Genomic DNA, 21,732 nt, shown 5'->3' with positions numbered 1-21,732 from the left:
CTGAATAGCCAAAGCAATCCTGAAAAAGAACAAAGTGGAGGCAGCACGCTTCCTAATTTAAAGCTTTATTACAGGGGCTCCTGACTGGCTGTCAGTGGAGTGTGTGACTTTTGATCTCAGGGTTGTGAGTTCCAGCCCCACACTGGGTATCAAAATTACTTAAAAATAAAATAACCATTTTATTACAGAGTTGTAATACTCAAAATAGTATGATACTGCATGAAAACAGACACTAAGAACAGTGGAAGAGAACCAAGAGCCCAGGAATAAACCCATTCCTATACGGTGAACAAATATTCAACAAAGGAACCAAAACTATGCAACACAGAGAGAATAGTTGCTTTAATAAGTGGTGTCAAGGAAACTAGATGTTTAGGTGCAAAAGAATGAAATTGGAAGTCTGTCTTATTACACCACTTACAATAGTTAACTCGAAATGAATGAAAACTTATCTGAACTGTAAGACTAGAAGAAAACATGAAGGAAAAGCTCCTTGACATTTGGTCTTGGCGGTGATTTTTTTTTTTTTTTTTTTAAGATATGACACCAAAAGCACAAGCAACAAAAGCAAATAAGTGGGACTATATAAAAGTAAATAACTTCTGCACAGCCAAAAGCCTGATAAAGGGTTAATATCCAAAATATATAAGAAACTCTTCTAGTTCAATAGCAAAAGAAACCCCAAAAACACTTTAGTTGAAAAATGAACAGAGAACCTAAGTAGATGTTTTTTTCAAAGATGTACAAATGTCCCCTACAGGTACATGAAAAGATTCTCAACATCACTTATGATCAGGGAAATGCAAACCCAAAACCACAATGAGATGTTAGAATTACTATTATCAAAAAGACAAAGTGAATAACTGTTAGAATAACTATTATCAAAAAGACAAAGTGGGGACGCCTGGGTGGCTCAGTGGTTTAGTGCCTGCCTTTGGCCCAGGGCATGATCCTGGAGTCCCATGTCAGGCTCCCTGCATGGAGCCTGCTTCTCCCTCGGCCTGTGTCTCTGCCTCTCTCTCTCTGTGTGTGTCTCTCATGAATAAATAAATAAAATCTTAAAAAAAAAAACAAAAAACAAAGGGTAAGTTTTGGCAAAGATGTGCAGAAAAGGATACTTTTGTGCACTCTTGGGGATGTAAATTGGTGCACTAATTATTGAAAACTGTGTGGAGGTTCCTCACATAGTTAAAAATAGAACTACCCTATGACCCAGTAATTCTGCTTCTGCATATCTGAAGAAAATTAAAATAGTAATTTGAGAAGATACCTGCACTCCCATGTTCATAGCAGCATTATTCACAATAGCCAAGATAGGGAGGCAACCTAAGTGCCAGCAAATGAATGTGATATTTATTAAAAGAAAATGTGGTGTGCATACACACATATACAACATACAAAAGTATTTTACCTTTTGCAGTAAGATAAATGTACCTGGGGAGCATTACGTTAAGTAAGTCAGAGAAAGACAAATACTTTTTGGTTTCACTTACATATGGAATATGGAGTAAGTTGAATTCCTAGGAACAGATTAGAATGGTGGTTACCAGTGGCTGGGAGGTAGGGGGAAATGGGGAGATCTTGGGCAATCTACAAACTTCTATTTATAAGGTAAGTTCTGAGAGTCTAACATATCAAATGGTAATTATAGACAATAAAATATTATATGCTTGAAAGTTACTAAGAGAGGAAATGTTAAATGTTCTCATCACCAAAAAAAAGGGGGGGAGGGTAATTATTTGGGATGATGGAGGTGTTCACTAGGCCTTTATTGTAATTATTTTGCAGTGTATACATATATCAGATCATCATAGTGTGTTACACAGTTAAATCTCAAAACAGGGGGAAAAACCTATGAGGAGACAACAGAAATATGTTCATGTATTTTCCAAATGATTTAAATAAGAATGTGTAGTATTAGGTGAAAAACTAAGGAAGACAAGAATACAAAATTAATATACAGAAATTGATGACATTTCTATACACTAATGAATGATAAAGTAGCAGAAAGAGAAATTAAGAAAACAATCTTGTTTACAACTGCGCCAAAAACAAAATAGCTAGGAGTTAACCTTTTATAGTCTTTTATAAAAGACTATAAAACACTGATGAAATTGAAGACAAGGGCAGCCCTGGTGGCTCAGCAGTTTAGCACCACCTTCAGCCCAGGGTGTGATCCTGGAGACCCAGGATCAAGTCCTGCGTCGGGCTCCCTGCATGGAGCTTGCTTCTGCCTGTGTCTCTGCCTCTCTCTCTGTGTCTCTCATGAATAAATAAATAAAATTTTTTTAAAAAATTGAAGACAATACAAACAAATGGAGAGCTCTTCCATGCTCATGGGTTGGAAGGATTAATGTTGTTAAAATGTCCGTACTACCCAAAAAACTCTATAAATTCAGTCTAATTCCTATCAAAATACCGACAGTACTTTTCACAGAACTAGAACAAATAGTATATTTTTTAAAGATTTTATTCATTTATTCATGAGAGACACACAGAAGGAAGCAGAGACATAGGAAGAGGGAAGAGAAGCAGGCTGCATGCAGAGAGCCCGATGTTTGACTCGATCCCGGGACACTCTGAGCCAAAGGCAGATGCTCAACCGCTGAGCCACCCAGGAGTCCCTAGAACAAATAATATTAAAAATTTTATGGAACCATGTAAGAACTCAGATACCAAAGTAATCTTGAAAAAGAACAAAGCTGGAGGTATCCCAATCCTAGATTTCAAGATATACTACAAAGCGGGGCAGCCCGGGTGGCTCAGCGGTTTAGCACTGCCTTCAGCCCAGGGCGTGATCCTGGGGACCCGGGATCGAGTCCCACGTTGGGCTCCCTGCATGGAGCCTGCTTCTCCCTCTGCCTTTGTCTCTGCCTCTCTCTCTCTCTCTCTCTCTCTGTGTCTCTCATGAATAAATAAATAAAATCTTAAAAAAAAAAAAGATATACTACAAAGCAATAATAATCAAAACAATGTAGCACTGGCACAGAAATAGATATATAGATCACTGGGACAAAATAGGACAGAAATAAACTCGCTTAACCTATGACAAAGGACAACTACATGCAAAAGAATGAAATTAGACCATGTACTTATACCTACATAAAAGAAAACTCAAAATGGATTAAAGACCTAAATGTGAGCTGTGAAACCATAAAACTCCTAGAAGAAAATATAGGCAGTAATTTCTTTGACATCATCTGTAGCACCATTTTTCTAGATATATGTCTCCTCAGGCAAGGGAACCAAGTATAAATAAACTTTTGGGAATAACACCACAATAAAAGCTTTTGCACATCAAAGGAAACCATCAATAAAGTAGAAAGCCTATTGCATAGGAGAAGATATTTGCAAATGATATGTTGCAAATGATTATAGAGGTTAGTACCCAAAATATATAAAGACCTTCTACAACTTGGGGCTCCTGGGTGGCTCAGTCAGTTAAGCATCTGCCTTTGGCTCAGGTCATGATCCTGGGGTCTTGGGATTGAGCCCTGCATTGGGTTCCTTGCTCTGCTGCGAGCCTGGTTTTCTCTCTCCCTTTGCCTGCCACTTCTGCTTGTGCTCACTCTCTGTCAGATGGATGAATAAAATCTTAAAAACAAAAACACTTCTACAACTCAACACCCAAAAAAACAAATATTTAAAAATAGAGGACCTGAATAGATACTTTCCCGAAGAAGACATCCAGATGGCCAACAGACACATGAAAAGATGTTCCACATCACTCATCACCAGGGAAATGCCAATCAAAACTACAATGAGATGTCGCCTCACACCTGTTAGAATATTTAGAAGTAAAAAGACAAGAAATACGTGTAGGCAAGGATGTAGATTCAAGAGAAACTTTGTGTGTGTGTTGGTGGGAATATAAATTGGTACAGACACTGTGGAAAACAGCATGGAAGCTGCTCAAAAAATTAAACAGAACTACCGTATAATTCAGTAATTCCCCTCCTGGATACTTGCCCACGGAAAACAAAAACACTAATTCAGAGATCCATACACCCCTGTGTTACTGAAGCATTGTTTATAGTAGCTGAGATAGGGAAGCAACCCAAGTGTCCATCAAAAGGAAAATGGGTAAAGAAGGAGTGTGTGTGTGTGTGTGTATATATACACTTATGTATATACAGTGGAATATTATTCGACCATAAAAATGAGATTTTGTCATTTGTAACAACATGGATGGACCTAGAAATATTATGCTAAGTGAAAGAAAAACAAATGCCTTAAGAATTCACTTATATTTGGAATCAAAAACAAATACAGAAGCAGACCCATAAATCCAGAGAACAAACTAATGGTTGCCAGGGTTGGAGGAGAGAGATGGGCACAAGAAGTGAAAGGAAGTGGGAGGTATAGGCTTCCTGTTTATACTGAGTCATGGGATGAAACGTACGGCATAGGAATATGGTCACTGGTGTGATGGTGTGGTGTGGTGACAGAAGGTAGCTACACGTGTGGTAAGCACAGCATAAGTATAGATTTGTCGAATCACTGTCGTACACCTGAAACTGTGTGTCAAGTATACTTCAATAGAAATAAAATAAGATCCAAGAGAAATTTAGGTAGCTGCCCTATTCGTAATAGCTCAAAACTAGAAACTACCCAGATGTCCATCAGTTATAGAATGGATAAAGGAATTATGATATGTTCACACAAAGAAAATCACCACCAGTGAGGATGAACCAATCCCAACACATGCAACAAACAGCAGGGATGAATCTCACAAGCATATTATTGAATGAAAAAGCCAAAGAGAAATGAATAAAAAAAGAATGCCTACTGTATGGCTAGGTTTATATAAAATCTAAATAACGACTCATCGTTGGTGTTAATAATCAGGTGAGCTGCTGGCTACAGTGCCTGTGTTCAGTGTCTGAAAGGAGGCACAGGTGGGGCCCGGGCTGCTACTGCCGTTTGGTTACATCTCTGGTTGCTTGTTACAGAGATGTTAAGTTACTGAGCTTTACACTTAATGGTTTGTGGATTCTTGAGTATGTTAAATTTCTATAAAATTCTTAAAAATTGTTTTGGGAGCATGCCAAACATTTCTGTCATTTTCCTGGTCTATTTGTTTCTACCTACCCAAAGGTTAAGGTTCACTGCTGTGTCTGAGGTTCTGTGGCAGACTGGCTACGTCAGTGAATCTAGCCCTCTGTTCCAACTTAAGTATCTAGAATAACTATGCATGTGATCTGGGTAGTAATGTTGTGACTCCCTTAGGAAGTGGCTGATGGAGAAATTGCCGCCCTTCCCCGGGATAGCTGTCCTGTCAGAATCCGAAATCGGTGTGTTATGACATCCCGTCCACGTGGTGTAAAGCGGCGCTGGAGGCTTAGTCGTATTGTCTTCCGTCACTTAGCAGACCACGGGCAGCTGTCCGGGGTCCAGCGAGCAGTATGGTAACCGGCTTCTGAACCTTCTGAGCAGGGAAACCAGTTCTGGCAAGAAGAGACCTCTCTGCTCGGGGAAAACCTAGTTTCACAGAGGTGCAGCATGGGAGTCTGCTCTGCCTGATGCTGCCTACGGTTAAAGTACTTTTTAACTTCAAATGAAGAAATTTGGATGTTTCATTCTGTCCGTGAATTCCAGCTATCTGGGAATTATCTTTTCTCTTGGACTTAAAAATGAAACACACTGTTTCCATGCATGGTACAAGGAGTAGAGTAATAAAAAATATTCTGTGAAAAAAAAAATTCTGTGAAAATATTCTCTGTATGCCTGCCTTTTCCTTCACACTTAAAACTTTTAGCAACGTATGAGGGTTCCTGTATTTTTCAGGGCACTGTTTGATAAAGCAGTGTCATCTAATAGTTAATGCAACTTATGGACAAGTAGCTCATTTGTGGCAATTTGTCCTCATGGCCTGGCTTCCCTACCCTGCACAGCACACTCTACTATAAGGGCAACAAGGTAGAGCTTATGCTCTCGGTTATCTAATTCATGCTCAACTTCTTTGTGTGGTAGTTGGACCCGAGGCAGAAGCACTACATGTTTTCTTGTTCCATCTTCAGCAGCCTTTAGAACAAATGTCTCTTTAAGCCCCTGAAAATCTATCCAAACAGGAAAAAATTGTTGGAATAGTTTACATTTTCTGTATTGTTGTTTATTTTGTCTGTACAGAAATGAGTAAAGGTAGCAAAGGATTGTCTTGTTCAGGGCAGCCCGGGTGGCTCAGCGGTTTAGCACTGCCTTCAGCCCAGGGCATGATCCTAGAGACCCGGGATCAAGTCTCACGTCGGGCTCCCTGCATGGAGCCTGTTTCTCCCTCTGCCTGTGTCTCTGCCTCTCTTTCTCTCTCTCTGTCTCTCATGAATAAATAAAATCTTAAAAAAAAATTCTTTCAAAAAAAAAAAGATTGTTCAGTAACTCAGCAGTGATCTGCTTCAGTGATAGAAATGTCCAGGGTGTAGTAGGCAAGCACCTATGTAACGTCAGCAAAATATTCCCAGAGCTGACGTCTGAACTTAAGAGGCAGGGGATGAAAATTTGGCAAGGGGACCCGTGGAAGCAGAGGCGCAAAGGCATCAATCAGGGTGGGACAGCAGTCCCTTCACTGGATGAGAAACATGAAACACGGGACAAAGGCCATCTCACGGAAGACACCACATTCTGGGAAGGTAAGCCTTCAGTGAAATACCAGCTATTGAAAGTTTTGAGCAGAGGACTGATAATCACCAGTTGCCCTACAGACAACAGACAATGGTGTGGTAGATCTACACCAGTTAGTAGGGTGTCACGATCGTTCTGGAAGACCAGGGCCTGAACTAAGGGAGTGGAGGCAAGCAAGAGGATAGAGTTTAAGAAGTCTTACTTAGAAAATCAGGCAAGACTTAGAGACTCATTATATTGAAGAGGTAAAGGGGCCTGTGGATTCCTGGTAAGGGTGATTAAATAGATGGTAGAAGGCAACCCCAAGATAGGAAACACAGGAAGAAAAGAATTGGTTTGGAGGAAAAGGGGCAGGTGGGTTGGGCTGAGGTTTCATTCGTGTTGTTTGAGATGCCTGTCTTCCCAGTGGAGAAGTCTGGTGTGCCGCTCCCAGTGGAGAAGTCTGGTGTGCCGCTGCAGAGCAGAGTCTGGAATTTTGGTGGAGGTGAAGCTGTGAGAGAATGATCACAAACTTTGGATTCATGTTTCCCAAGTTTATGTTATAGCTTACGAGCTGGAATGCTCTATCTAATATCCCAACTAGTAACTCATCAGATCATAACTAGAAGACCACATGTGTTGATTTCTGGCGTATCATTGGTGGGACACATGCTTTTCATTTGTTTTCATTTTCCATTGTTTGAATCGGGGATCCCAGTATGATCCATCGACCTTATTTGGTGGCTCATTCTAACGTTTTCAGGTCACTCATTTGTTGGAGGAGCCAGGTCATTTGTCCTGTAGAAGGGTCAACATTTGGCTATTCACGTGTCCTTTATTGCTCCATCCCTAAAACCTAGTTACAGAGACAGCTAGATTCAGGCTCAATTTTAGGAATGCATTTTCACAAGTGAGCTGTGTACTACTTCCAGTCACATCAGAAGGCACCTTTCTGGTTGTCCTCCCATTGTTGGGTCCTCTATCTTGTTGACTTGATGAGTGATATTTGGTATTTCCTCATTTTTTGTCATAATGTAATGCATTATGTTGTGTTATTTTCAGACATTTTTTCAAGAATCCCTCGTCCTTTTAGTAGGGACGTTTAGAGACCACATATGAGCACTAAGGGTCCTGCTGTTTGCTACTGAATTCTGAATTGTTCTTGCCCTTCTGGTGGGTGTTGCTAAGAAATGTGCATTTTAAAAAATAATGGTAAATTTATATTGATTCTGTACTTGTCCAAGTATAAGCTCCTAATGACTTGTTCATTACCTTTATCATGTAACACATTTAAATTGCTCCAACATAAACTACTGATTTCACTAATTGATCGTAGTGTTAAGACTTCTGTGGGTGTCCCATCTCACTTGCTATGTTAGGTTTCCAAATGTGAGGATTACTTTTTATTTAGCTTTTAAATGTTAAATTTAAAATGGTTCTAAAGTTGAAACTAGACAAAAGTGCACTCACAAGTACCATTCTCATCCCACCTCATTCTTCCCCTATGTTACCCCCTTTTTTTTTTTTGTTTTTGGGTTATTCTAGTTTTTGAAGTACTTGTATGTCTGTGTATTCACACATCTCACCCTTTTAGACACTAGGGTAAGTTTACCATAAACAATTTTCTATACTTGCTTTTCCTATATCCTGGTGATCAATCTTTTATCAGTATCTAGAAAGTCATTTCTTCTTGTGACTGTAAGGACCTCCTATGTAGATAGGTTTATTCAGCTAGTCCTGTTAACATTTGGGTATTCCGATTTTTTTTCATTTATCATTCCAAATTTTTGCCAGTGTTAGCTGTGAGGCAAGAGGCTAGAAGTAGAATTGTCAAAGGATAAATGCAAATAAATTCTAGTGGGTATTAACAACAGTTTTAACCTTCACCTTTATTCCATTCCCATATTAGGTATTTCCCCGTACTCTCAACAGATTAAACTTTTGGGAATTTTTCCAGTAAAAGTGTTTTTGTCTTCTGAACAAGGTGAGGAACTTTTGCATATATTGAAGTTATTTATATTGCTTTTTCTATGAAGCTGGTTTGGGAATCCTCTCAGTATGTCCTGTTTTGGGTACTACTGTGGAGTCTTTTTGCCATGCGAACATTATGTAGTTTTAAAATCGTCCAGATTTAGCTTTGACTTCTAGATTTGAAATCACATAGTATAGTCTTGGAGCTCTGTCCGTGTATCTTAAGTATTCATAAGGCTTCATTTTGACATTGAGAAGTTTGATCTGTTTGGCTGTTATGTCAAATGCTCAGCTTTCTTCCAGTTTTGAAATGCTGTTACTGTTACAATATTCTAAAAGTTACCTGTGTTAATTTAAAACCTTACTGCTTTTACCAAATTCTCTTAATTGTAGTTAGAGGTGTTTAATTGCTTTCTTTTTATCTAATTGTATTGGCAAATACAACGTAGTAATGAAGATCACAAGGCATCTTTTGATTTTTTGGAGTAAACTCTAAAATCCTCCCTTTTAAAAGTCTTTTTTTTTTTTAAAGACTTTATTCATTTATTCATAAGAGACACAGAGAGGCAGAGACACAGGCAAAGGGAGAAGCAGGCTCCATGTAGGGAGCCCGACGTGGGATTCAATCCTGGGTCTCCAGCATCAGGCCCTGGGCTGAAGGTGGCGCTAAACCGCTGAGCTACCCGGGCTGCCCTTAAAAGCCCTTCTTAACATACTCCTGGACAGAACTATTCCATTGAACAAAACCTAATCAACTACTGAACATAGGAATAGATGGATTTTTATTTTTGCCTTATTGTTTAACTACTCTGATCCATGGCTACTATATAAAGATGTTTTCTTATTCTTGTCAAGTTTAGATTTAGTTTTATTTCTGAACATTTAAATCTAGAGGAAAATGTCTGATTGGTTTAGTAGGGCATGGTAGTGTGTGGTATATAAAGCTGCTCAGAGAAAAAACTATTGCAATCTTGAAACACAGGTACAAATTCTCATTTTATGCAAAAATTCAGGTTTTATTTTTACTTATTCTTACATTGGTGGGAGCTGATTATCAAGAACTTATAGGCAAACAATAACTCTACCTCTTAGCAGAACAAAAATACACACAATGTGGCATTATCATTAGGCAAGACTTGCTTTTTTTACATTTCACACAAGAATACAATATTATCCTTTTTTGAACAAATGTCCAGATTACTAAGGAAACCATCTTTGGAGGAAGTGTTTAATAAGCATATTTTATTTAAATAAATCCTCCAGGAGGAAATGGGAGAATTCACTGCCTTTACTTAGAAGAAGGCTATGTAAGTAGTTATCTGTCAAATTTATCTGTGCAGCTCACCAACATTTCCTCATTGGAAACATCAATATTTCCACATCACAGTTCCCAAAATGACTTTTAAAGTCTTAAAATTCTGTGTCTCCTTTGGCTTGCTTCTCTCTTGATTCCACCCAGGCTTTATTAATGGTTCGCTTCATATCATCATCTCCATCTTCATAAATTTTCTTTAGCACATTCATCAATCCCTCACTGGGATCTGTTTCAGTGTCATAGGAGGGCTTTCTGTAAGAAAAAGAAAACAATCAGTAATGGAGATAGATATCTATCTAAATGATCCCATTTACTGATATGATATGGCCCTTAATATAATTAGTGCCTCTGGCTCTACGTCCAGGAAGGACTAATTAACTTTACATTTTTCACTTCTCTCATTAAGGGCCAGCTCGCATAACTAGGTACTGAGGATGGAACAAGAGAAAAACATGGTCCTGTACACAGGCAATTTGTTCTAGATTTAAGTCAATTCAGATACAGATAGTTCCTAACCCTAGCCAACCAAGCGCACCAGGCTACAGGGGAGAAGTGAAAGAAACAAGTTAATGTAGGACATCACCGCTGCAGTACATTCAAGCAGAGGAACAGGTTGACCTAGAATGGAAGTATCTTTAAATAAACACTTTTTAGAATAGCCATTAAGTAGGATAAAAATAGTCTTTTTTACTCTATGCCAGTGAGTGAAACTAATTACATATGAGAAACTTCTGTGGAATTCAAAAAGTGTATCTAGGTATCTGGGACTAATGAAATGGAACCTCTGGGAATGGACACACAAGCTACATAGAAGCACAACTGGCCGGGCTCCTGGATGGCTTATTTGTTTATGTGTCTGACTCTTGGTTTCAGCTCAGGTCATCATCTCGGAGTCAAGAGATGGAGAGCCCTGTGTCAAGCTCTGTACTGGGTGTGGAGCCCCTTTAAGATTCTCTCTCCCTTGGCTGCGCCACATTCCCCCCCCCCCCCCCCCCAAATCTGCTTACACATGATCCCTCTCTTAAAAGCCCAGGGTTAAGAACCAATACAAAAGACCCAATCAAAACTAAATCCACTGTAAAAAGCAACTTCCTGACATGTGCCCTCCTTAGATAAGTGGACAGAAAGATGTAAGATGCTTGGGTTACTCAGAGGACATTAAGAGGTAAATGGTCAAATCACATACAACTCTTACCCACGATGGCAAAGTGTTAAAAATCTACAATCCCAGCAAAGAATACATTAAAATTCTTAAAGAAATGAAAGTAAACTCACTCTTTCTCTTTGCATTCTTTTTCAACCTGAGTCAGGTAGTCCCACCGTGTGTTTTCTGCTTTCTTTCTACATAAGATAAGAACTGTATCTGTCTTGACCTGGAAGAAAACAAGTACAACTTACAACATGTGGCGATAAATATGGTTATTTGGAAAACATTTACTAAATCAAGTTACTATTAAGACAAAAACCAAGACAAAGAAGGTGTTAATGGGGTTTGAGGGAAGAACATCATTAGGAAAGGACTCTGTGAGGTGAAATCTGAGCTGTGACCCAAGATCCAGAAGGGCACAGCAAGATAGGCTATAAAACAGGATGATTTTGGTGTGTCTGATTAAAAAAAAAAAAAAAAAAAAGAGTGGTGGGATTTTGATTGAAGGAGAGTGATAGAGTAAGAGGGAATCAGAGATAGGCACAAAGCAAAATCATATAATTTCAACTGTTTCAACAACAATCCATGTAATTCCCAGGATTCTTTTGAGTATTTATTCAACTATGAGATTAATGGATGAAGGAGGAAGCACGGAGACACAAGCTAATTAATAAATTATATTCTAATACTGCCTTTAAGCTGCTACAGAATTATGTAAACACAGATGGCAGAATGGCACATTTATGTACCAGCTGCATTAAACCTTATTTAACTTAAAAAGAAAAGATATCAGAAATTTAGGTATGGTGCTTCTAATAATAGCTACCATTAATTTAACCATTTTATATGTATTTCATTTCAGTATACAATTTCAGCTTTGTAAAATAAATTATTCCCATTGTACAAATGAGGAAACTGAGGCACAGAATGATTGAGCTGCCAGAAAGTCACAACTAGTAAGTAGCAAAACTGACATTAAAATTCTTTTTTTTGGGATCCCTGGGTGGCGCAGCGGTTTGGCGCCTGCCTTTGGCCCAGGGCGTGATCCTGGAGACCCGGGGTCAAATCCCACGTCAGGCTCCCGGTGCATGGAGCCTGCTTCTCCCTCTGCCTGTGTCTCTGCCTCTCTGCCTCTCTGTCTCTCTGTGTGACTATCATAAATAATAAATAGAAATTAAAAAAAAAAAATTTAAAATTCTTTTTTTTTTTGACATTAAAATTCAAGCTCACTCTTAATCAATTTAGAAGCTTATTCCCCTCCTGATTTATTTTTTTCCCCTCCTGATTTAAATGCAATATTCTTATAATGATCTATTCTAGAGGCAAGAGTTGACAAAGGGCCAGATAGTTAATATTTTAGGCTTCTGGCGCAGCTACTTAATTATGCCATTATAACATAATCAGCGCCAGAGAACACACAAACAAGAGAATAGGGGGGCCTGTTCCAGTAACATAGCCATCAGGCTGTAGTTGCCGATCCATTACAGAAAAACTCTAGTTTCTCTCAATTCTAAATTAACCTGGTTCAATTTAATGAGGTTTCACAATAAAATAAAAGCAAACTTACCTTTTTTGAACTGCCTTCCACAGAGATGGGTTTTAAGAGATTGTTCACAATCATGGAGTAACTCTTCCCATTTAGATTCTTTACCAAAAGATCAAATGACCTACAATACAATAGTGAATACATGATCTTTCTGGTTATATGAGAGGTGCTCTATAGCTCTTGTGGAAAAAAGCCACAAGTTTTATTTTAGGATGTGCATTTGTCCATCCTTGGTGATATTAATCTCTTCAAAGTAGGTGGAAAGGAGAATTCTAAATTTAAACAGTTTTAGAAACTGACAAGAAAAGGAGTAATAATGCAATCTCTGACTTAATGATCACTATACTTCCCATTTGTGAGAACTCACCTCTCTGTGAAATGCACCTGCACATTCTCGGTGGGGACCTGATGAACTCCAGTTAAAGTAATGTAGATTTTCACAAATTTATCTGACTGATCCCATCCTAGTAATAACAAAAAAGGGTCATGAATAAAGTCACATACTATCTCTAGAACAGCAAATGCATATGGCTCCTAAAACTGTTGGAAACTAAATTCTGGTATTAGAAACATGGGAAATATTAAAAATGTAAGAAATTTTCTAGATGGAGAAATTGAGCTTGTAACAGTCAAGTAATCTACCCAAAATTAGGCATCTAGCTAGTGGCAGAACTTCTAAAATCCAGGTTTTTTAAACACAGAGCTCCCCCTTTTTTAATTTAGAATAAGGAATATGATCATTTAACACATTCTTTAAGAATAGCTCATTTTTCTACCACCACACACAAAGATAAACTTAAAATAGACAAGGACCAAAATGTGAGACATGAAACCCTAAGCTTCTAGAAGAGAACATGGACAATAATGGCTTTGGCATTGGCCAGAGCAACATTTTTCTAGATGTGGCTCCTGAGGCACAAACCAAAAGCAAAAAGTTATGTCTACACTAAAATAAATAGCTTTTGTATATAAAAGATCAATAAAATGAAAAGGCCACCTACTGAATGGGAGAAGATATCTGCAAGTAATCTATCTGATTAGGGGCTAATATATAAAATAAAGAACTTGCATATAATTCAACACCAAAACCCCTCAAACAATCTAATTAAAATATGGGCAGAGGACCTGAATAAATGTTTTCCCAAAGGACATACAGTTAGCCAAGACACATGAAAAGATGTACAACATCACTAATCATCAAGGAAATACCAATCAAAACTACAATGAGATGTTACCTTACATCTGGCCAGAATGTCTAGAATTTAAAAGAAAAAACAACAACAACAACAAAAAAAAATGAAATAACAAATGTGAGTGTGGATATGGAGAAAAAGGAACCCTTGTACACTGTTGGTGGGAATGTAAATTGGTACAGCCAAAGTAGAAAACAGTTATGGAGCTTAATCAGTTAATTCAAAATAGGAATACCATTATGATTCAGTAAATTTACTATGGGGTATTTACTTGTGGAAAACAAAAACACTAATTTGAAAAGATACATGCACCCCTATGTTTACTGCAACATTATTTACAATAGCCAAAAGAGGGAAGCGACCTAAGTGTCTGTAAACAAATGAATGGATAAAGATGTGGTACATAGGACAATGGAATTATTATTACTCAGCCATAAAAAAGGAGATTTTGCCATTCACAACATGGATGGCTCTAGAGAGTATTATGCTAAGTCAAATACTGTACGATTTCATTTATATGTTGAATCTGAAAAACCAAATGTTGAATCTGAAAAACCAAGCAAAATCAGAAATAAATCCATTAAGTACTGAGAACAAACCAATGGTTGCCTGGGTTAAGGGGAAGAAATAGGCACAGTGGTAAAGGGGTGTTAAGAGATACAGGCTTCTAGTTATGGAATGAATAAATTGGGGAGAATATAAGGCACAGCATAATATAGATGACACTGTAATAGCATTGTACAGTGACAAACGGGTAGTTACACTTGTGAGCACAGCATTAACAGAGAGGTGCTGAATCACTATGCTGTATACCCAAAACTAATGTCTCATTGTGGGTCAACTATACTCAAATTTAAAAAGCAGTTTCTTTTTGTGGAAATTCTGTCCTGTACCTAAGGATCCATAATTCTCTATTAAACTAATGGCTAAATATTAGTATTACCTAATTTCATAATCATTTGTTTCTCTAAGGAGTTCAAAGCCAATCATAGCTTTCTCAATTCCCTTCCCCGACACAGTAAAATATAGGTCCGATTCATCCAAATCTAATTTGACTAACCTACCAATATACCTACTAAATGCCATTTCAGTATATATTATCAAACTATTCATATTAGTCTCTAACCTACATGAATTCTGTTAACAAAAAAATACAAACTTCACATAAAAATGTTTACAAATTTATTGTGTATATACAGGCTGTGTGTATTAGATGAATTCTGTCAACAAAAAAATACAAACTTCACATAAAAACATTTACAAATTTATTGTATATATATATAGGTTGTGTGTGTATATATATCCTTGACTGTCCCTTGCTTAGTCCTATAGAATAGAAACGTAGTGTTAATCAAAAAACATTCTAAGGGGTTTCTGAAGACCTACATCTAGTTTCTTCCCATTCATTTGATCCATCTTCCACATTGAGTTCCACACTGAGAAGTTTCTCTCTTAACACAAATCAAGGTTGCTGGGTATATACCGTAATCCTATAAGCTTAAACCAGTTTCTTATAGTCAAGTACAAAGCATACCTCACTAAACTACAGCTCTTAAGCACAGCACAGTTTTCCATTATGACAATATGGAAAATACATGCTGCCTCTCATGGCTCTATGCGTGTTCTCTGCTCACACGATCCCCTTCCTTTTCTTAAACTTGCCAAATTCAACCTTCAACCCTCAAATGTCTCTTCTAAGTCTCCATTCCCTACCTCCTTCAGATTACATCAGCTGTATTCCCACAAAACATCACAACCTTTGTTTCATTTGAGCAAATATTAATATTTGTCCTAGACATTGCGAGCACAAAGAAAAATGACTATCCCAAAATGATCTGAGGGAAAATGGTATCATTTACATGTTATGGTGTTAGTTGTATGTCTGTGTCCTAATCACACCACAAGCAAGGATTGGGTCTTGGTCACTATTGTGCATCTACAGGCCCAAGCACAAGAGTGACATAGATCAGGCACTCAAAACTGTTTCCTGAATTTACCTACATTCCTTTCTTTAGATAATACTGCTTGTTGTTTAGCAAAATAAAATGCAAAACAGGATTAAAACAAAACAAGCTGTGTTCCTTAAATGCTGAACATATTTCAGAATAGGTTCATTCTCATTGCCACTCACTATATATATCATCTTGCTCTCGCTGACAGCTTTTAAATCTGTTCTTTCCCTTTTCATCTCTTCCAAAGATCTTAATAAAAATGGGTCTTGTCTTTCAAACCACCAAAAACACTGAGACTATTTTAAAAATTGAGTCTAGTGGGTCACTACTGAGAAATAAGTTGCTGGAAGGCAGAAAGAGGTGGATGTAGGGTAGTGAGTCATACCGTAATTACTGATTTTTACTGTATATCCTGTTGTAATGGGAGCAACCACAGCAGCTGGCTTCTCATTGTCAAGAAGTTCTGCTTTTCTCTGTGATTTCTGCTGCATCTTGTTCTTGATTTCTGTCTCGATCTTGGATTTTTCAACTGTAAGGGCATCACGTACTCTTTTTCTATTGGCCTTTTCCAGAAGCACCTTCACCTCTTCTAGATCTTTCTGTAGCTGTGTTAAAATAGAAGGTAAGTTAGCTATGACAAATATAATAATAGCTGGATATTGTGCCTACTAGTCATTTCAGCTTACTGAAAAGCCAAGAATTGAGAGATTCATTGAAATTTTCTAGGGTTGGGCTGCAACCTGAGATTCTTTTCTCCAGCCTATTGAGCTGTAAATAACTAAAGCTTCCGAAAACTTAATCTTAAAGTAACAATAATGAATCAAGCCTATATTTTCCAGTTTGGTAGCTGTTATCTGCCTTTGTTTTGGAACATTTTATTTACAAGATACTGTGATTCATAAAAGTTGAATGAAGCAATCTTATATTTATGGATTTCCTTAAAACATGTTTAGTCATCGTATTAGGAATTTTAAAAATCTTAAAAAAGATAAGTGAATACACAATGAACATGGTGAAATGCTACAGCAACTTTACTGAGTGAGGTAGTCTACTTTCTGTGACTGGTTCTTACCCCAACTACTAGACATTAAAAATTTTCTATTTTTAAGAAATAAAAAAAAATAATAAAGACATTATGATGCTTTTAAGAAAAAGTCTTGGGATGTCTGGGTGGCTCAGTGGGTGAACATCTGCCTTTAGCTCAGGTCGTGGTCCTGGGGTCCTGGGATTGAGTCCCACATCAGGCTCCCCAGAGGGAGCCTGCTTCTCCCTCTGCCCATGTCTCGGCTTTTCTACATCTCTCGTGAATACATAAAATCTTAAAAAAAGAAAAGAAAAGGTCTTGTTCTGAATCTCCTGGTTAACGTTGTAGTCAAAAGTCTGGGTCTTAGTTGCCCCATAGAGGAGAAGAACCTAGGCAAAAAATCCAAACTGCGACACACTCCTCCTGGATCACTGAAAAACCACCTGTTCTTTTCTCTGCGTGCCAATACATAGCCTACCAGTGTTTATTTCTACTTTCTAGAGAAAGGGCCAATATTTTATGAAGTTCTATAGTTGAAGACACTATTTGATAATTAATCAGCTTAAAACCTTTTCTCCAGTTATCCTCTGACATACTACAAATGCAAAAGATCCTTGCAAACAAGGGTTTCAGTTTTCTTAAAATAACTACATTCTGGCTTAATAGCAATCTGACATTATACACTTTAGCCTGAGAACATATTTTAAAAATGCAATATAAAAGTCTTTAAATGCAGGGATCCCTGGGTGGCTCAGCAGTTTAGTGCCTGCCTTTGGCCCAGGGCGTGATCCTGGAGTCCCAGGATCGAATCCGGCATCGGGCTCCTTGCATGGAGCCTGCTTCTCCCTCTGCCTGTGTCTCTGCCTCTAATGAATTAAAAAAAAAAAAAAACAAAAAACAAACAAAAAACCTTTAAATGCTTGATAACTCAGTATAATGTCCAAGTAGAGTTTTAAAGTCTTTGTTATCTAAGTCTTACAAAATGAAGAGAAAAACAAATGCTTTCTACCCCTTAGTCTTTTATCATCTCATTTAACTCTGATGCTCTCACTTCACTTATCGTTAACTACTAGGATGGTAAATAAAAAGTCCAACTGTGGCAGTCTCCTGTCCTTATTTATCTACTCACCTCCCCCCAAAAACTCATATTACGGAGACAAAACAATACTGCAATTTCATCTTTTTAAGCACAGATCCAAGATGCTTTTGTTCGAAGCAATATTTCATTATGGTGATCTAAAAAATTCACATGGATTCTAATACCAATATGATAAAAATTTTGAAATGTAAAATCAGTGTATTTATTCCCAAGTAAGGATTCAGGTAATAACAACAACAACAAAATAGAAAATATATCAAGTCTAAACAAGATGTTTTATTTTTTTGACTGGATAGATAGCCTTTTTTCTAGCAGACTTAACTCTGAGAATTAGGGATTCTCAGGCCCTCTTTACAGCCAGTTTTGACTCACATACTATAAAAAAAAAGGGAGCCACTCTAATTCTGAGGTGACTTTCCAACAGGCCTATTTTTAATTCCTCAGTTCTGTTATTTGCAGACCTGAAACCAGTAACATTGATCCCTTTGGTACTTTTTCTGCACACATACTTATGACATAGATACAGCAGTTTCTCATCTAATTTACCTCAGCATTTGTGTTCCTTATGCAAAATCACACATTCCTTTTACCCCCACCCATAAACATATTCAAGCTTTATCTTATCTATTTCCGAATTCTTCAACAAGCATTAAAACCAAAGGGTCTCAAAATAAGCAAAGGACTTTTAAATACAGCCATCACATCAAGCACATGAAAAAAGATGCTCAACATCTTTTAATCATTTAGGAAATGTGCATCAAAATCACAATAGGATGCCACTTCCCACCCCCAGGGTGGCCAATATCAACAAAAATCCTCTCTCCTCCCCCCCCCCCCCCCCCAATAACAAGTCTTACAAGGGTAGGTGGAAACTGGTGCCTTCATACAGTTTGTGGTAATGTGGTACAGCCACTTTGAAAAAAAGAATTCACGAGCTCCTGCAATTCCACTCTTAGGTACACACCTCACAGAATTGGAAACACGTCCACATAAAAAGTTGTACACAATATTCACAGCAGCACAGTTCACAATGGCCAAAAATCATCCAAATGTCCATCAACCGATAAAGGAGAAACAAAATGTGGCATATCCATATAATGGAATATTATTCAGCCAGAAAAAGGAACACCCGCCACACCACGGAGGAGCTAGAGATTATGTTAAGTGAAAAAAGCCAAAAGCAAAGGGCCACATACCGTAAGATTCCATTTATATGAAATGTCCACAATAGGCAAATCCACAGAGACAAAGCAATTAGTAGTTGTGGAGGGACAATCGGAAGGGATGGCCTAATACACTTAATAGGTTTCTCTTGGTGATGACGTGAATGTTGTGGAATTATAAAAAAGTGACAGCTGTGCAACACTGAATGTACTAAACAGCAATGGACAACACACTTTAAAATGATTGAACAGTGAATTTTATATCAAACAAAAACCACCCCAGAAGCCTGTGTATTTTTAACTACCTCAACTGAGGAAAAACCCCTGATTTTGAAGAGGGCTAATACGGAGCTATCCATAAAGTGTGCCCGTAAAGCCACTGCAGAGGCGGTTTCCCCAGGGCACTCGGGCAGCCAAGGCCTATGTGTAACACAACACAGAGCCGGGGCAAGGTATCCAGTATAATACATACCCACGCACACACGCATTTTCTTCATCTACAGCAGATTCTAAGGACTTCCAAGTCAAGTATGAGATTTCTCAAACTTGTTCATATTGAGGGAAAGATTTCCAGAGAACAAATCTAGTTAACACTCAGCAGTATCCTGTATGGAGAACCACCTTGGGCCAGGAAAAGGGCAATGCGAGTACGGTTTATTCCCATTTGAAAGTGCGCGAACTAAGTCTTCAAAAAAAGTTAAACCGCTCCTGTTCAGACTTCAGAGCTTACAGAGAAGACGGCTATTTCCCACCGCTAGTGACACTTAACCGTCCAGTTTACTTAGTTTTAAAGCCCACACAGCACGCTACAGTCTGCCAAGCAGTGCTTCCGACGTCTAGTAGCAGTACCCGGCCTTCCTAACTCTGAAATGGATACTCTGCGGCGCCGACAAGCGCACAACTCGCCCCGACGCACACAGCCACTAAAATGCGTTGAGAAACGGGACTGGAAGCCAAGCGCCGGGAGCCTCACGGCGGAGTGCACCGCGGTTTCTGCAGCCAGCGCTTACGGAAAGCAGCCTCGCGTCCTCGGGCTCGGGCTCGGCCGGCGGGAGCGGCGGGGCCTGAGGGAACGTGAAGGTGACCAGCCCGCCCCGCTCCCCGGGGCACCACTTGCAGCCGCGCACCCAGCCCGCGGCCGGCGGAGGCCGGAAGCCGGCAGGGGCCGCTGCAGGTGGGCGGCGGGTCGGCCGAGGCAGAGCTCGGGGAGCCGACGACGCAGGAAGGAGCCAGGGAGGCGGCCGCCGGCTCCTCCGCTAGGTACGCGGGGCGGGGGGCGGGCGCGAGCGCCGGCGCTCGAAGCCCCGCACGGCCGCGTGAGGAAGATGAAGCCAGACCCTTACCTCCTCCAAAGCTGAAGCCATGGTCGGGCTGATCAGGCAAGGCCCGAGCTGCAGCCGCGCAGGGGAGAGAGCAGGAAACACCGCACGGAACGCGCTCGCCCGGACGCAGGCCCCACCCGCACGGCTCGCTGCGCCCCAAGGCTGCGCGCACACCCGACCCGGCGCGAGACCCGGCCCGCCTCCCGCACGCGGCGCCTCTGGAACCTTCGCGAGTCCGTCGCCGGCGCACCCCCCCCAACCCCTCACTCCGCGCGCGCGCCGCCCGCCTCGCCTAGCCCCGCCCCGCTGGCCCTGGCCCCGCCCCTCCCGCCGAGCCTCCTAGCAACGCTCAACTCTCGCGAGCAAACCAGCAGCTCCAGAACCGTAACGCCTCTTCCTCCCCGCCCGGGAAACTGTACGTGTTCTACTTTGACCTCGCGTGTCCCCGCTGCGCAGTCGCAGCTCAGAACCGCTGTCATGACGCGCCTTAACCCAACCCCGGAAATAACGTACTGGTCTTTGGGGTCCAAAGCGGAAGTTGATTAGAGTCGGCTGGTTTCGTCCCTTGGAGGGCTGCCATCTTGTCTAGAGCTAATTTATGAGCGTTTGCGAGAAAAGGACCCCAAGGGGGAGAAGGGACAGGCTTTTTATGTTAAAACGGAAAAGACTGACGGTTAGTGTCCTGAAGGGAACAGTTCGGTATTCCGTGGGTTCCGACGCCCTCGAGAGGTCACCACGGTTTAGCGTCTACGATGTGTTGGCGTCATCACGGAGCGCCATGGGAGGGGGTGGGGGTTGCGCTGGCCACGTGACAGGGCCCAGTGGAGCCGCCTGGGGTTGCGGCGGCTGATCCCGGCTCTCGCGGTGCCCGGCCGCAGTGGGGCGCCGCCTCTCCCCGTTGACCGGCTTGCTGCTCTGGTACCTTCGTCCCCTTCAGCGAACATTCTGTGACTCAGGCTTGAATTGGATTTAACTGAGCCTGTTAACCAGAGAAAACGTAGGCTGAGTTTCCCTGGGATTACATCATCTTCCTCCTCTTTTCAGATAATTCCAGCCTTTGGCCGCCGCAAAACGTCGGCAACACGATCGTGAACACATAGTGACCTCCGGAAAACCAGTCCGCCCTCTCTCCGCTGTACATATGGCCCAGGGTAGCGACTAGAGTCAGCGAGGCTGAGGAGGGTGAAAGCTGCGCAGTGGAGGACTGGAGTGCGCCAGGGAAGTGGACCAATAAGGGGGAAGGAGCCAGAAGCGCTCCTGTCGTTTGGTTCTATTTAAATGAAGGCTAAAGCCTGCAAAAGTCATTAGGGTGTTTAAAATCAGGCTGGTCTTCCCTTGGATGGGGAGGACAATGACCGCCATCAGGAGGCTTTGAGGTTCAGATAAGGTCCTGTTTCTTGATT

The 21,732-nt window shown here is 40.3% G+C and overlaps 2 protein-coding genes across 6 annotated transcripts in view; one reads left to right on the top strand and one right to left on the bottom strand.

Moving 5' to 3' along the window:
- Positions 1-9,081, top strand: part of MRPS14 (mitochondrial ribosomal protein S14) — a 28,909-nt gene extending 19,828 nt beyond the window's left edge. For 2 of the 4 annotated variants that reach the window (XM_026001253.2, XM_072733084.1), the window contains exon 3: positions 5,230-9,081. In XM_026001253.2, the coding sequence (XP_025857038.1) occupies positions 5,230-5,412 (183 nt within the window). In that variant the 3' untranslated portion in view covers positions 5,413-9,081. The remainder of the gene's footprint in view (positions 1-5,229) is intronic. The other 2 variants (XM_026001255.2, XM_026001254.2) reach the window with 1 other exon arrangement.
- A 482-nt stretch (positions 9,082-9,563) lies between these two features.
- CACYBP (calcyclin binding protein) lies at positions 9,564-20,727 on the bottom strand. 2 transcript variants are annotated; one of them, XM_026001257.2, is made up of 6 exons: positions 20,351-20,727; positions 16,107-16,326; positions 12,944-13,040; positions 12,598-12,697; positions 11,159-11,256; positions 9,564-10,135 (listed from the first exon to the last, which is right to left on the bottom strand). In XM_026001257.2, exons 1-6 carry the CDS (start codon positions 20,369-20,371, stop codon positions 9,979-9,981), a joined length of 693 nt encoding a protein of 230 aa, XP_025857042.1. In that variant the 5' UTR covers positions 20,372-20,727; the 3' UTR covers positions 9,564-9,978. The 2 variants fall into 2 exon arrangements, with proteins under 2 accessions (XP_025857042.1, XP_072589184.1); XM_072733083.1 differs by lacking the exon at positions 20,351-20,727 and adding an exon at positions 19,480-20,278.
- Between the last annotated feature and the right edge of the window lie 1,005 nt (positions 20,728-21,732).

Source organism: Vulpes vulpes, chromosome 13 (genome assembly GCF_048418805.1).
Source record: "Vulpes vulpes isolate BD-2025 chromosome 13, VulVul3, whole genome shotgun sequence".
Classification (NCBI taxonomy): Eukaryota; Metazoa; Chordata; class Mammalia; order Carnivora; family Canidae; genus Vulpes; species Vulpes vulpes.
This window is presented reverse-complemented; position numbering and strand designations above follow the sequence as displayed.